We start from the raw sequence: 14547 nt of genomic DNA, 5'->3' as shown, positions 1-14547 counted from the left end.
GACACCAGTGGCTGCTAAGTCAACTGCAGTCAGCGTCCTATTGCTTGTGCATCTTAGGCATCAGCCAAAAGTGACACACAGAAGGCTGAACGCTAGAACATACATTTAAGACATATTTAGAATAACGTTACTATCTGCAATGTTCCTATATTTTACTTGGACCATTGACTCCATACTACTATCTAGCTTGCCGTTTACAAATCATCCCATCAACCAAAACCACGAAGCAACCGATGCCAGACCCACAGCGTGCAGCCAAGTCACAGCCAGCCGGCCAATCCCAGCTTAGGCTGACTTACAGTTATAATTGGATGCCCCTGGCTTGCATTGCTTTTGACTAGTAGAAAGCAATCCTGAGCTTTGTACTGTTAAATCATTTATTGTTGGTTAAAAAATCAACACTGCAAGCAAGCTAAAGTTAGCCAGACAACTGCAACCAAGCCACACTGAACAACGTTATCCAGCATAGGACGCCTCATCATTTTTTCAGTTACATAACAGTGATTGATAAATAAAAATAATACATAAAAATAATGCTGGCAACCATTTTGTTTGGCAAACACTGATGCAAGGCAATTGAACAACTACGCCTGCTGAAGATGGGAGGCTTCAACATGGGACAGTCATTTTACTTTATTGATTTTGTTATGCAATTTCAAAAGTAGACATAGAAAAACCTTTGTTCTACAATGAACCCTCTTAAATGAGTGGAAATCATTAAATGTATAAGTCCAGTTGTTAGTTTCATTTTGACCTGATGTGGGTCTGACACATAGCATCTCATATCTGAGGTGGGTGAAGCGTTGTATTTTATTACATTGTATAAACATTATATTTTCTCATTAATATGCCACAAATGTAGGAGGCTGTGTACATGACTCCCTCTGCATAGTTTTCTGGCATAGTTCCATGAAGTGAAAACAACTGCACAGATGCTGTCAGTCTCAGACAGTAGCTGCATTTTGCACACGCTTATAGCACTGCTGCTTCAATTTCCCCCCAAAAAAATACCTCAGTGAGGAGCAAAAGTTTCGTAAAGATGCAGGACAAATATTGGAGTTTCTATCTTGGTTACTTGGTATCGTTGGTGCAAAGGTTAAAGTGACACAAGACTGGGGGACTGTTTAGTACTAACTAGGATGAGTTACTACTGTAGCTCCCAGTATAGGTTAATGTAAAGGACAATTACTAAATGGTTACTGTTCCAGCACTAAGAAGATGGATCCAGTGTGGAAAACTTCATTCATATCTGCTGTTGAATACATCGTGTACTCTAAAATCTTGGATGATTACAACTTTTTGTCAAATGAATATGGTCTTGGATACTCTTTGTCAGCAACATATTTTATTGAGAAAAATGTCTCATGTTCATGGCCTTTTGTATTTTTCACATTTATCAGTTCCCAAAGTACCCACACAGTGATTTTAATGAAGGAAACCTTGGGCACAATAAGTCTCTAGAAAAAGTACATAAAAATTTAGCACATATTGTGAATAAAAATCTCTACATAAATGTTTTAGACATTGTTATACTGCAGCTATGCACCTACCTACATATTGACATTTGTCTCCTTGAGGAAAAACAAACATTCAAATGACCTTGTGGAACATCAGAAGACAATGCAGGACCATTGTGGATACACAGATAATGTGTCCAGAGGTAAAAGAAAAAGATACAATTAAGTAAAGACAAATTAAAATCAGTTTTAGATAGACAGAGAATAGCAAAGACTGTGTGAAAACCTTAACGAGCTAAGACTCAATATGGGGAACTAGGGACAAAAATATCCAACTAAATGAGTATTTGACAGAAAGCGGAACATACACAAAAAGACAAAAGATAACAGTCACTTAAAGAATGTTTCACTTTCACCCTGTCTGTGTTTGCAATGTGAAGATATCATTAGTTTTCAGCACATGCTGAAGTACTGATATGAGAGCCCTGTCTCCTAGAAATGACATTTATATACAACTAATTTACATCAGCAAATATCGTTTTAAAGGAAACATAATGCTGACAGGATTATGTGATGAGGAAATGTTAACGCATCTGACGTACAAGTCACAAAATTGTTGAAACGGTAGTGAATTAGTAGTAGTAGGTAGTGATAACGTATTTAATTTTTTTTCTGCCAAAATATCTGAACTTGCAGTACAACAGCTACTTGTAGTGACTAATGCATTGTTAAACTTTTTTTGTCTTTTAAGGAAAGATCATGAGCTTGGTTTGAGACAGAAGACATCTGCTGTGATTTTAATCATGAAACATAATGTGAATATCAACTTTTAACTGAAAACCAAGATCTTTCCATAACCTTAACCAAAGTGCTTTTGTAGCCTAAATATTATTACAGATGCGATTAAGGAGGTGAGCGCTGGTCATAACCATGTGTGTTTGTGTGGCTTTCGTCCATCCCTTTTCGAAATGGAACATAAATGTAATGTTTCATTCAATCAAAAAAAAAAACGTTACCCCTGAAGATAGATTAAGTTTTTGTAGTGCAACAAAACTGGGAAAATCTTTTAGTAATATATAAAAGTGATTTGTAGAAGACATGGGCGAGAAAGATGCGTAGTTGTGCACTGACTCAAATTATTAAGATGGAAAGACGTTTGAAAACAGCAACCTACTTCAGTACAGATCAGACAGAAACTGTTACAATAAAGGTATTTGCTAACAAAGTTTGTTTTTTTCGCATACGTATTTTCCATCCCATCCAATAAAAGTCATTACACAAACAAGGAGCGTTTCACCTGCTGATAAAGGAGCTGTCCGCATCTGCAAAGCCTGCTGTCGCTCCTCCTCTCTCATTTCCTACTTTGCTTTTTATCCCCCTGGAGGACCCTCAGCAGGCTGTCACCACTCCAGAGAGAGCTGTCCCTCTCTCTCTGTGTGCTGTCCTCATCTTCTATTTCTTTTGACTGGTGCGGAAAAATTTAATCGAACCTGTTCTGAAAACTGTAACGACGGACAAACGTTTCTGAGTCGGTAAGTAAAGATGATTGACAATTTTGAAAGAAAAATACAGACTTGGTGTGCAAAGGCCTTAAGTGTCACAGCACTAGTTAAATATCCAACAGTGAATATTGATAAAATGGAGAGAAAGAACAAATTGTGACAGTGATGTCACTGGCTGTAACCTTGACATAGTAAAATACTGCAGCAAAACTATTTAAGAACATACAAAGAATCCATGTCCAGTAAGTTCACTCCAAGTTGGCAGGTTTAACATTGTTCTCTCCTCCTCTGTTTGTTTTTCCTTTTCACATATAGAATCAACTAGTTTAAACATCCAGAGGGTGTGTGTTAAAACCACCCCAAAAGTGTAATTAGCTTCTCACAACAGCAAGTGGCCCCATCAGCAATCATGTGTCTTTCATTGATTATAATTTGTTGTTGACAAGTATGTCAATTACTTGGCATGGATATAAAATGTTAATGATAGTGAAAGTTAACCAGGAGACATTTTGCTACTTCTAATCATCTGATTTCACTGCTCCCATCTGCAGCTATTTAAGCCAATTTTGCTCCGTGTTAATTAAAAAACGTCCTAGAAATGTTGTTTGTGGGGAAACTAAAATAATGGCAGAGACAGATAATGAGTAAGCCCTCCAAACAGCTACTTTGGCGTTTGGGTGGGAAGCAGGCTAATTCCTTCTAGGTTTACTGAAACGGGGGCCACAAATTAAAAAAAAGGACTTAACCTCCCCATCCTTCCACACTCCTTAAGTCCTTCTCTCTTCTTGTGAAACTCAGAAATTGTGTGGAATACTGTAACTGAGAGTGACAGCCCTTTCCAGCTATTACATGACAATTTATTAGGATGATGCAAGATGTGACCTTTCTTCAAGTTGCACGTTTTTTTCAGTTTGCCATCATTTGAGAGGAAAACATTTTTCTTCTACCCATATAGTTTTTTATTAGGCCTACTTCTTGTCTTTTCCCTTCTTATGTATAAAACAGGAAGTTGTGCTGGAAAAGCACAATAAAAATCACCAAATCATCACAGCATCCCACTGAGCTATTTTAAGCATCAGTCCCTTGACAGCTCCACAGCAACTACGCACTACAATGTTAAGAAATTCCCCTCTGTGTGCTTCCCATATAATCAAGGCAAAGGCTAGAGCATTGTAGACTGAGAGGGGAATCGTTTCTCAAGCTCTTCCACAATGGAGTTCATGTTTGGGTTGGGATGAATCTGTGGAAGTTGAGGTGGAGGTGGAGGTGGAGGTGGGAGTGGAGGATCCTCTCCTCCTCCTGCTCCTCCTCCTGCTCCTCCTCCTGCTCCTCCTCCTGCTCCTTCTCTACCTCCCTCTTCTCCCTCCGCTCCTTCTCCTGCCCCTACTGCTAATGCATCCAAGGAGTCAAGCGAATCAATAGAATCCATGGAGGCTCGGCTCTTCAGGACCTTTTTGAGCGGGATCTGTTTCTGATCTATCTGACTGAACATGTTGGCCACCGACTTCTCAATGTCCGCAATGTTTTGGATGTTCTTCAAGATTCCTTTCAGCTCTTTTCGGGGAAATTCGGGCTCCACGGGGAGGGGTGGTGGCGGCGGCCGGAGGGACAGGGGCCGCAGGGCTGGTGCCTCCGAGAAGGATGGGAGGACAAAGGTGGATGGACGCAGGATCGAGGGCGACAAAGGGGGAGGGAGAGGTGGGGGTGGGGGAGGTGGTGGAAGAGGAGGGGGCTGAGGAGGAGGAGGAGGAGTCTGCTTCTCTGTATGGTTGGACTGAGATGAAGCAGGAGGGAGAGGAGGAGGGGAGGAAGGGTGGTGTGGAACAGGAGATGAAGGAGGGAAGGGGGCAGATGTGGGAGGTGGAAATGGAGGTGGTGGGGTTGGAGGTGGTGGTGGAGGAGTTGATGGAGGGTCAGGGATAACCTCTAAATGGACCTGAAGTGTATCTTCCGCACTCTGATTTCCAGATAGATTCACCCCAAAGCGCCTCAGCACAGGAGGAGTTGGCTTGCGACTTGGTGGAGGGGTCCCTCCATCACTTTGGGTGACAATGATACTTGGGGGACCCTCTTTAATCTGAGCAGATGAGATACTGTGGGTGGGGGTTTGTTGAGACTCAGGGAAAACAGAAAGTATGATATCAGGCGACAAAGATCCTCGTGAATCTCTGCTTTGCCTTTGCCTCATTTCCTGGAGCGCCTGCTGCTCAAACTGTCTGGCTTGTTCTTTGACTGTCAGCTTGGGTTCCAGACTTTGGCTTTCCAAGTCTGAATCCAACCCACGGTCAAATCCTATATCCAGACCAGCATCTTTACTATCCTTGAATTCGGCCTTTAGAAGCTCCAGCTCCCACTGCACAGGATCCATTACCACTTGCCGTCTCAAAGTGTCATACATCTCTCTTCGATGTAATCTTGAAGGAAGAGTCCAGCTGTGTCCACCCCCGGATCCCCATCCGCTGTCACTGCCACTGTACCCACCGAATCCCACATCTCCTCCGTGGGAGCTCAGCCTCAGCCAGGCCTCTCGAATGCCTTTCCTGGAAGGGGAGAAATTCCCAAGAAGGTCTCTTCTCCTCTGGTTTCTTCCATGAGTCTCTGGGCTACTCAAAGTCCCGTCCTCATGGTAGATAGGATTTTTGATAGTCAGTGGGTTTTCATCAGAGAGAAAGGTGATGTTGGACTCAGACTTGGGCAGGTTGTTTAGCACCCCTCCGTTAGCAACGCACTGACGATGAGCAGCGATCGCTCGTGTCGCAAAATCTGAGATCAAACGTTGGCGGTCGCTTTCATCAAGACTGCCGCGACTTCCACCACGATTGTCACCACGACTGTCACCACGACTGTCACCATGACTGTCACCATGACTTCCACCACCACCACTATGGTTTGACCGGCTGGTACATGAATGGAAGAAAAAATGAGAAAGAAAAAGATGGATTGAAGGGAGAAATAATAAAAGAATTAAAGATAAAATATGAAGGAGAGGAGGGTATAGTGAATTTGAAAAATGTAATTATATAAATGAAAGCCAAATGAAATGAAGGAGGGAGATTGGGACTGAATGAAATTTAAATGAAAGAGCAGTAATGCACAGAATGGTTAAATAAAATGTTTTATAAAGGGGAGTGACAACAGACGGATACAAAGAATGAGAGTAAGGCAGATAAAACAACACAATGTCTGCTAGAGCTGTTTTTTGATAAATGAAATGAAAAGAGACTTCACATTAAGAGATGAATGAATAAGGGAATGAGAAGGAAATGGAAGAAGGAAATGGAGGAAGGATCTTGAAAGAGGTAACGGCATTTTCTTTCTGTGTCGTTTTTACTGTGCGAGAGATGGAGCACTAAAAAACTGTCTTGAAACACAAAGGATAAGAATGCAAATAGATTGTATATTCGCCTAAAGTGGTGCACTACAAAGACGCTACTGCATCACGACTATAAACAATGCCAGGAATCTTTGGGGCAGGGATAGACAACTGTGTGTCATGGAGTTCTGAGAGTATGCACATTTCCTTCCAACAAAAGACTGATTATATCCTCTTTCTGGTTGAAGGAGCACTAATCTGTGAAATCTCTCGTGTAGTTTTTAGACTTTGTTCAAACTCTGCAGACTCTCGGTACTCCGTGGCACATGTATGCCTATTTCTATGCAGAGATAACCAATGCAACTAATTCACAGATCCGCCAAGAGCACAACTAACCTTCAGCAACACAACTTTGCTCTCTGATCTACCAAAGTACAACTTACCCTGCAGGTAAATTAAGGAACGACTAACAAGTATGGACACAAACACAAAACTAAAGCAGCTGTCACAGCATAGTATCAAACTAGTCACAGAGGTCAAACAATTTTCAGCATCCTACTCACTTTTGTCTGTCAGCCATGGATAAAAGTGGATGGATGAGAAGAAGACAAGGTGGACAGATGAGTCAACGAGAGCGAATGCAAGAGAACAGGAAAAGTATAGTGATGAAATGATAGGAAAGGAGGATGTTAAAAAAATCTAAGTTGTGAAAGAGAAAAGATTGTAGAAAAGGTCTATATAGTATAATATGTAATAATGTTATATATAATAACAAATCAGGGTAAACAAGTAGGGAGAACACTGGATTTATCTGTTTAGCTGTCACATGACGAAATGTCTTTAGGATTTACTTGTCCAAGATAGTTTTAAAAAATCCAGTCTTGCACAATACACAGCAATTCCTGGACATGGCGGATGCCTCATACAATGAAAACCATGTACTGCTGATTACGTCCAAGGTAAAAACCTTTGATACCAGTTGTTGAAAGAAGGAAGAATATTTCTCAGTTTCCACTGTCTGTCTGGGAAACACAACTTTCAAGTCATAACTTAATTGCTATACCACTATCTCGCTATGAGATAAAGAACATAGTCTTAGTTCAGTTAATGATTGCTCCACATTTTCAATATAATGGTGAACAATTAAGCTTTTGTATTTCACTTTATTCGCTGAAGTTGTTAAGCTGTTTTCTACCATTTGAAATTTAATGGGAGTCATTAACCATGATAATTATGTAAAAAATAAACAAACAAAAAAATAAAAAGAGCAACAACAAAAACCCTACAGTGATCGTTAGCATGGAAATATGGAAATACTCCAGTGAATAAGTCAGAACAAAATAATCATCAAAAGTAGGGAGGCATATGATACATATCAAGTTACTGACACAGCACAAGTGATGATGATGAATTGCTGTATAGCTACTGTAAAAAACACAACTATTAACTTTTAAAAAAACATGCTTCATTTAATGTGCTGCTAATAATAAGTTAAAGAACACTTAATTTCACATAGGTAATTGAAAACAGACATTAAAACCCAAGCCTGTCAAGAGAACAGCCAAAGGTAATTAAAAGGGGAATAATGCCTCGAAAATCAGTCTACTGAGCAGTTTGATAATGGACCTTAATTATGAATGTGCAAACTTTTGCACTTTGACTGGTTTTATACTCTTTAGGGATTATTTAGTTCCTACAAGATTGCATTGATACAGAACACACACACACACACACACACACACACACACATACACCCACACACACACACCTACACACCTACACACACACACACACACACACACACACATACACGTATTACACAAGAAATCCCAAGAAACTGCATACTTTGCAAACACACACACAAAAGACCATCCCCACCACAATTAAACAAGCTCTGTAGCTTATCAATTGAATTAATTATCGCCTAGGGGGGTCTTTATAAATTACGGGCTGCATTTATTTCAATTATCTCATATCCAAGTTCATTTCCGCACACATTTTTCAGGGGATCGTCTGGGCTGGTTAGTCTCACACACGTGCAAACACACACGTGCACACACACACACTCACTCTCCCTCACACAGTTGGAAATCGCTTGTTGTCATTTGGAGATAGTTTATTCCATCTTGCATATGAATTGCTCTCATGTTAATGGGAGTGAGGAGGCATATCAAGGACAGACAGGAAACCTGTGATGCATGTAATGCTGATAAGAGTTCCTCTCAACTTCGTCTTAACGCTCCAGTAAAGAATTATAAATGAACTGTGTGTTGCCTGAGTGAGTGAGAGTGTGTGTGTGAGGTTGTTAAAACTTTCCGATAAAAGTTAATACGGGGTCTCTACATACAGTCACTATTAGACTCTTGTTTAACCAAACTAGGAGAAATTGGCAAGAGGATAAATTAAACAAAATGTGCCAGAAGATGCACAGAACCCAGGGACCTACAGTAAGTGGTGAAGAGAATATGACTAAATTGCACAATAATATAGCAACTTTCTTAAAGTTTCGTCAAGAACAAAAAGGTAATTCTTAGAGGATACATTTCGGGTACTTTTTTTTTGTTTTTGTGTTATTGAGAGCCACCAATCCATGTCCAAATCTTGAAGTAAACTTGAGAGGCTATACTCAAACTGAATATTGTCCTCTGGGCTGATCGCTGACCTTTATTTTATCTTTTGCATGGTGAGGACATTGGTATGCATTACAACTGGGAAACTGACAAGGAAAGAGCGGAATGTCACTGAAGTCTGTGAAGATAAAATTGCAGGGTTTATCTGTGACTGTTAATGTATTCAGAAATGTGAGCTTTTTTTGGTGTTAGTTTGATGTGGGGTTACAAGGCCCTCCTTGATTAATCCAGATTACGTCGGTCTCCACATAATGTCAGTTTCTTTGGCTACAGCAAAATGTAAGATGAAAGAAAGAAAATGTCTCTAGACCACAAAAACAACTTTGAGGCCACATTCACAACAGTCTAAGGGACATTTTAACGCAGATAAATCCTTTCAAGGGCTCCCAGTTTAGGAGTGATTTGGGAAAGTGGTGGGGTGAATCAACAAGTTATATTTCAGTGAAACGCTATATTTCTAAGCATGCTTTAATCAGTCTTCAAAGACAGTTATGTATGATTTACTTAAGACTTTCAATAAATGGTTGGAGGAACGTCATTTTTACTAAATGTTTAAGAACAGTCTTCACTGGCTGAAACACTCTGCCATTTTGTGTGAGCACAGCCATCTTATCATTTATCAGTCTGACGTGAAACTGGCTCAAGACTTTGACCAATTAGTTTAATAGCTGGTCTACGTTGGCAAGCCTTTAAATATGGTTGTTCAACAAGTCTGTAGATGATGTGGATGTGTGTCTATCAGTGACCCAAAGAACACCAAGTCCGCTGTCCCCATCCGAGAGTTACTGCTTGTGTGATTGGGCTGTGTTATTTAAGATCATCACTTTTGCACTAATGCATTTTGGTTTCCACTTCTAACATCTTCATCACTTTCTTTTTCTGCATTGTTGCACCCTTGAGCTAAGATAGATGGAGTTTGTTATTGTGTTTGAGAGTGAACTCTAATCAACTGTGAAGCTTTTACAGCATCCCAACCTGCTACAGGCCTTACAGTCCATGTTTTGAAATTGAAACACAATTTAGATGTCTTCCTGTCTTTTGTCATCTTATTTATACTTTTTATCTTGTTTATACTTTCCTTTTATTTCCAGTTACTTTGTGTTATTTTTTATCATTGCCTTCTCATTTTTAATGCATGAGAGAGGTAAAATTGGGAAAATATGGGACTTGTGCTTAGCCTTACCTTGAGAATAATAGCTCCGGTCTGTAGGGAATGAAAGATACAAGTATATTTGCAGAGCTATTTTCCATATTGAGTTAAAACGTAGGGAGATGGGATTGACTGGATGTGTGGATACCACAAAGCTCCCAAAGCATGAAAAGGCACACAGCCAAAGGCTGAAGTTTAACAGCCATAGAAATGTGAGCTAATGCCTCTGCTTTGGCTCATCAATGCAAATGCCACTTTCACACTTCACTTACATGGCGTTGTCGCCCAGCTCCTCATACAGGTTGTTGGCAGTGCCTCCCCCAGGTTTGCCTGTTGGCAGTGCCATCTGGATTCGGGCTGTTTTGGCACACTCTGCCTGGCGTCTGGACACAGCAGAGAGGAAACACAGGGTTAGTTATCTAAAGTTAGAGTAAAATCCTGTCCTTAGAAAGTAGAAAAATGGTCATAATCAGTGCGGGAGGGCTTGTAACTTAACTAAAAGGTTGCAGGTTTCAGGATTTCAACCACTGGCACATCAATCCCAATCTGTATCCTGAAGCAAATCCTTATGTCAGTTGCTCCTATTGTGTGTTTTAACAATATGCAATATTAACAAGTTTCTAGCATTATCACTTACTGCAGCCTCACAGCATGGCAGACATACAGAGTCTTTCTTGAGTTAAAACACTGAATATATAATCTGTGATTCATTGACAAATTGTTTAACGTGCCTCTCTACATGACTTGATGGATATTAAAGCAAGACTATGTAACATATACGATGAAGAAAGTCCATTGCGGCCATAAATGGCAATTACAAGATAACAGCATAATGATTCTCCCCAGTCAGTTGCTTTCATTAATTATAAAAGGACCAAACAGAGCTCGTGGAATGGGACCACAAGCTGGAACAAAAATGTATTTCTTGGTACAGCATATTCAATTCCTATTTTACTTTTTTACTATTTTACATTTGTCCTAAATCTTTGAAATATTAAACTGTGACAAGCTAAAACTAGGGCTGTTGCAATAACCACAATAATAAAATACCGTGCTATTGACAAGCCAGCCGCAGGGAATGGGCAAGCCACCGCCATGACCGCACGTTTTAAGATATAAAAGTGTCTCAGAGCAGATAAGCTGGAAAGACTTTATACAGAAGAACCTGTGTCTGAAATGCAGAGCTACTCAGTAGCCACGATTACAATACCACACAGGAGAAAGAGCTCATAGCCTCCACCTCACTCACTCTGGAAAAACTCCTGACTGGAAACACCAGCAGTCTTTTTGTAGAAAATTCCAACTGGTTCGCCAATTATCAGCTGTGGCATTCATGTCCTGCAGCTTGCCACTGTTTTGGTTAAATGAGTGAGTGAATTGCAACTTTCAGTAACTAACTGGCGACTTTATTCGGGTTAACAGAAGAAGGGAGACTGCAGGTGATTCGTACAAGCAGGTACTAAGATGAAGTATCCCGTTGTACTCCTTACAAAGTCATTTGCACTAACAATGGCGGCAATACCACTGTTGAGCTGCCCTCAATCACTGCAAGGGAAATTCCTTAATTGGAGCCTAGGTAAAACATCGTAACACAAGGTGTCATAAAGCCCACAAATACGCAGAGCAAAATGTATCATAATTGCTAACATTAGCCAGTGTAAGCTACTGGTCAGACTACATAAGGCTCTATCAGCAAAACTAAAAAGTTTCATTATGAATTCATTATTTAACTTTTCATTTGTAAAAGGAAAAATTATGTTACTTCTTCTCTCAAGTTAGTTGTCTCATTTTAAATAACTTGGCCATGAACGCAATCGTCTTAAATGACCACACACAGACGCACTGTGATAAAAGCATCAGTCCTTGGACATTTACTGATTCCATGTTCTTCAGGATTCATTTGTCTGATTGTCCGCTGTCCTTTCTGTTTCAACACCCTTTCAGATCTCATGCATTTTATTGTACAATGAAAGTCAACAGATTAATCACAATGAAAGGTGTTTAAGACAGCGATGACGTTAATATTTTAGATTGAGAATATGAAAGGAGTACTCACTCTTTGAATCTGGTTGCGGCAAAAGCATCAGACGAGAGACAGGGAAAGAGAGAGAAAGATTAGTGACTATTTGAAACATAAATCACACAGCACCTCTTCAGGTTTGCTTATTGTAATTTACAAGCAAGTTGGTCTTCATTATAGACATTTAGCAACAAAGACTACTGATCATTATGCTGATGATTACTACTCCTTTTCCTTTCTTCAAATCTCCTCTCCTCACTCTATTTGTCTCAGGATCAGTAGCTCTCTCCAAAATGCAGTGATCCAGTTTAAATGTGTGTGTGTGTGTGTGTGTGTGTGTGTGTGTGTGTGTGTGTGTGTGTGTGTGTGCTTGTTTATGTGTGTTTAGGAGACGGATGAAATTAATAGCCTTTCACGGTGGTTAGCTAAACAAACTATTAGAATTGGCACTGTGGGACAGGCTGCCATGCTGAATCATCTAGGGAAGTGACTGGCCCAGGTGATAAAATGATAAATAGCACAAAAGGACGTCCTGTGGGAGAGCCTGCCAGCTTTGTCTATTTTTCTGACTGTCTGCATTTTCTTAAAAGAAATTCATACATTTTCTTAATGGCTTGTTTTGTTGCTTTGCTAGCATTTTCCTTTTTCAAGACAAATCCTACTTTTTCAGACATATTTTGAGGACCTAAACCTACATATTAAAATTGAGTAGCACCAAATTGGTGTTGAAGTAGATGGATTCACTTCAAGTGCAATTACATTAGTGGCTGGAATGCCAAACCTAGAAATCACGCCAAAAATGTATTGCTGGGCTGTTATATCCAATATGACCAATAGCTGCCTATGGGGTTTCTGCAGTGATACACCAACTTGTGCATTGATGGGCGGCTGAGATTTTCCGTTATTCTGTCTCTCAGTAGTTTCCATCCTCCCTGCTCTGTCAGTGGCAGTAAGCTGCAAACCCAGTTGTTCCTACTGAGGACATAAATCTTTAAACATTAGTCAAAAAATGCTTAGTTTTCTTGAAACTTTATTTTTGGGAAAGGTTACTCAAACAGAGCCCATTTGTTGGGCACTATTTTCAACTGCGGATCACTGCACATCACTTAAAACATACTACAGTGCCCATTTTCAGGAACATGCGACCCAGTGCAAAAGTGTGGCTACATTACGTGTTTTTAATAGTTTTTTGAACAACACTGGAAGTCTACAGTACAGAGGAGTAAGCTAACAGGCTTTGGCTACACAGGCAATTATTGTTAAGTATTGTTGCACTGTTGGTTTTGGTCTCTTTATGGGATTTGTTGATAGAAAGAAAGTATGGACTATCGCCAGCCTAATCCTTTAAACACCATCAGTCTAAATTGTCCCTGATTAAAGAGCCATTTTTATTCCACATTTGCACATAAATTCACACTTACTGTCTGTAGGTGATAATGACGATTAGTATGGCGGGGACACAGCAGATAATGATGATAACTGCCAGAGCCAACAGTGCCCCCTCTGTGTAGCCTACAGTCTGCACTGCTTTCTTTACGCTGGTAACGACTTCAGGGGTTCGGATCTCCAGAATCCGTCCACCAGGAGGGAGGAAGGGCTGGAACTCTTTATTTATGTCCAAGAGTTTACCATCAAGGAACCTAGTGAGGAGAGACCCAATGATGTAACTGAGACCATGTAAATTTGCAATTAGGCACTAGACATTAACCTCTATTACTCAGTGCAAGTGATGCCAGTGTTAATGCGTGGTGTTGAAGGCCAGAACTCTCTGCCAGCTAGATGTCAAACACTTATCCAGGCAGCGGAGTTTCATGCTAAAAATCACATAAACACACACCTACTCACTTGTTCTTGTTCTACTCTGTTCAGTAGTTTTTATGTGTGTGTTTGTATTTCCTGACTCCTTATCCTTAAAGTAGCTCCCAGTGAAAGAGAGGACTGGCGAAACTTTGCGTCTTGTTTGAATGAGCTGTCAGAAAGTACAAGATTGACTTCAACAAAATACCTGTAAACTTGTGTGACTGGCAGCACTCCAAAAAACTAACTGAGGCCAATTAATTTAGGAATTACTTAATTGCGATGTAATTTAAGTTAGATCCTGTCCCATTTATGATATAAAGCTATTGGAGAGCTGCCATTTTACTTTCATGGATTTGTTGGCAAAGTTCTTACTTGTAGAGTTCCTGTCTAGATACAGCTCTATTTGTCAGCGGGTCGATAGCATAAATCATCAGGTCCGACTTGGTGTAGTCTTCCTGCTCCATTCCATCGCCATGGCGATTGGGCCCGATGGTTTCCACGACAACCTTTGCACCTGGTATCTGTTCTTGGACATAGCGCTCCAAAATGCTGAGGAACACACAGATATACAAAAAAAGAAAAAAAAATTTAAAAAAGCCAGCAGACACACAAAACAGACACACTAAATCACACAACACACATTTTTTTCATCCCGTCAGCTAAGCAGGTTCATGC

The 14547-nt window shown here is 40.2% G+C and overlaps 1 protein-coding gene across 1 annotated transcript in view; it reads right to left on the bottom strand.

The window, feature by feature from the left end:
• Positions 1–14547, bottom strand: part of LOC127373561 (protocadherin-15-like) — a 172445-nt gene that overhangs the window by 15567 nt on the left and 142331 nt on the right. Inside the window, exons 32-35 of the mRNA XM_051418160.1 lie at positions 14245–14421; positions 13494–13712; positions 12109–12117; positions 10325–10435 (exon numbers count right to left, since the gene is read on the bottom strand). Coding sequence (XP_051274120.1) covers positions 10325–10435; positions 12109–12117; positions 13494–13712; positions 14245–14421 — 516 coding nt within the window. The remainder of the gene's footprint in view (positions 1–10324; positions 10436–12108; positions 12118–13493; positions 13713–14244; positions 14422–14547) is intronic.

The sequence above is a fragment of the Dicentrarchus labrax genome, unplaced genomic scaffold, assembly GCF_905237075.1.
Source record: "Dicentrarchus labrax unplaced genomic scaffold, dlabrax2021, whole genome shotgun sequence".
Taxonomy (NCBI): domain Eukaryota; kingdom Metazoa; phylum Chordata; class Actinopteri; family Moronidae; genus Dicentrarchus; species Dicentrarchus labrax.
This window is presented reverse-complemented; position numbering and strand designations above follow the sequence as displayed.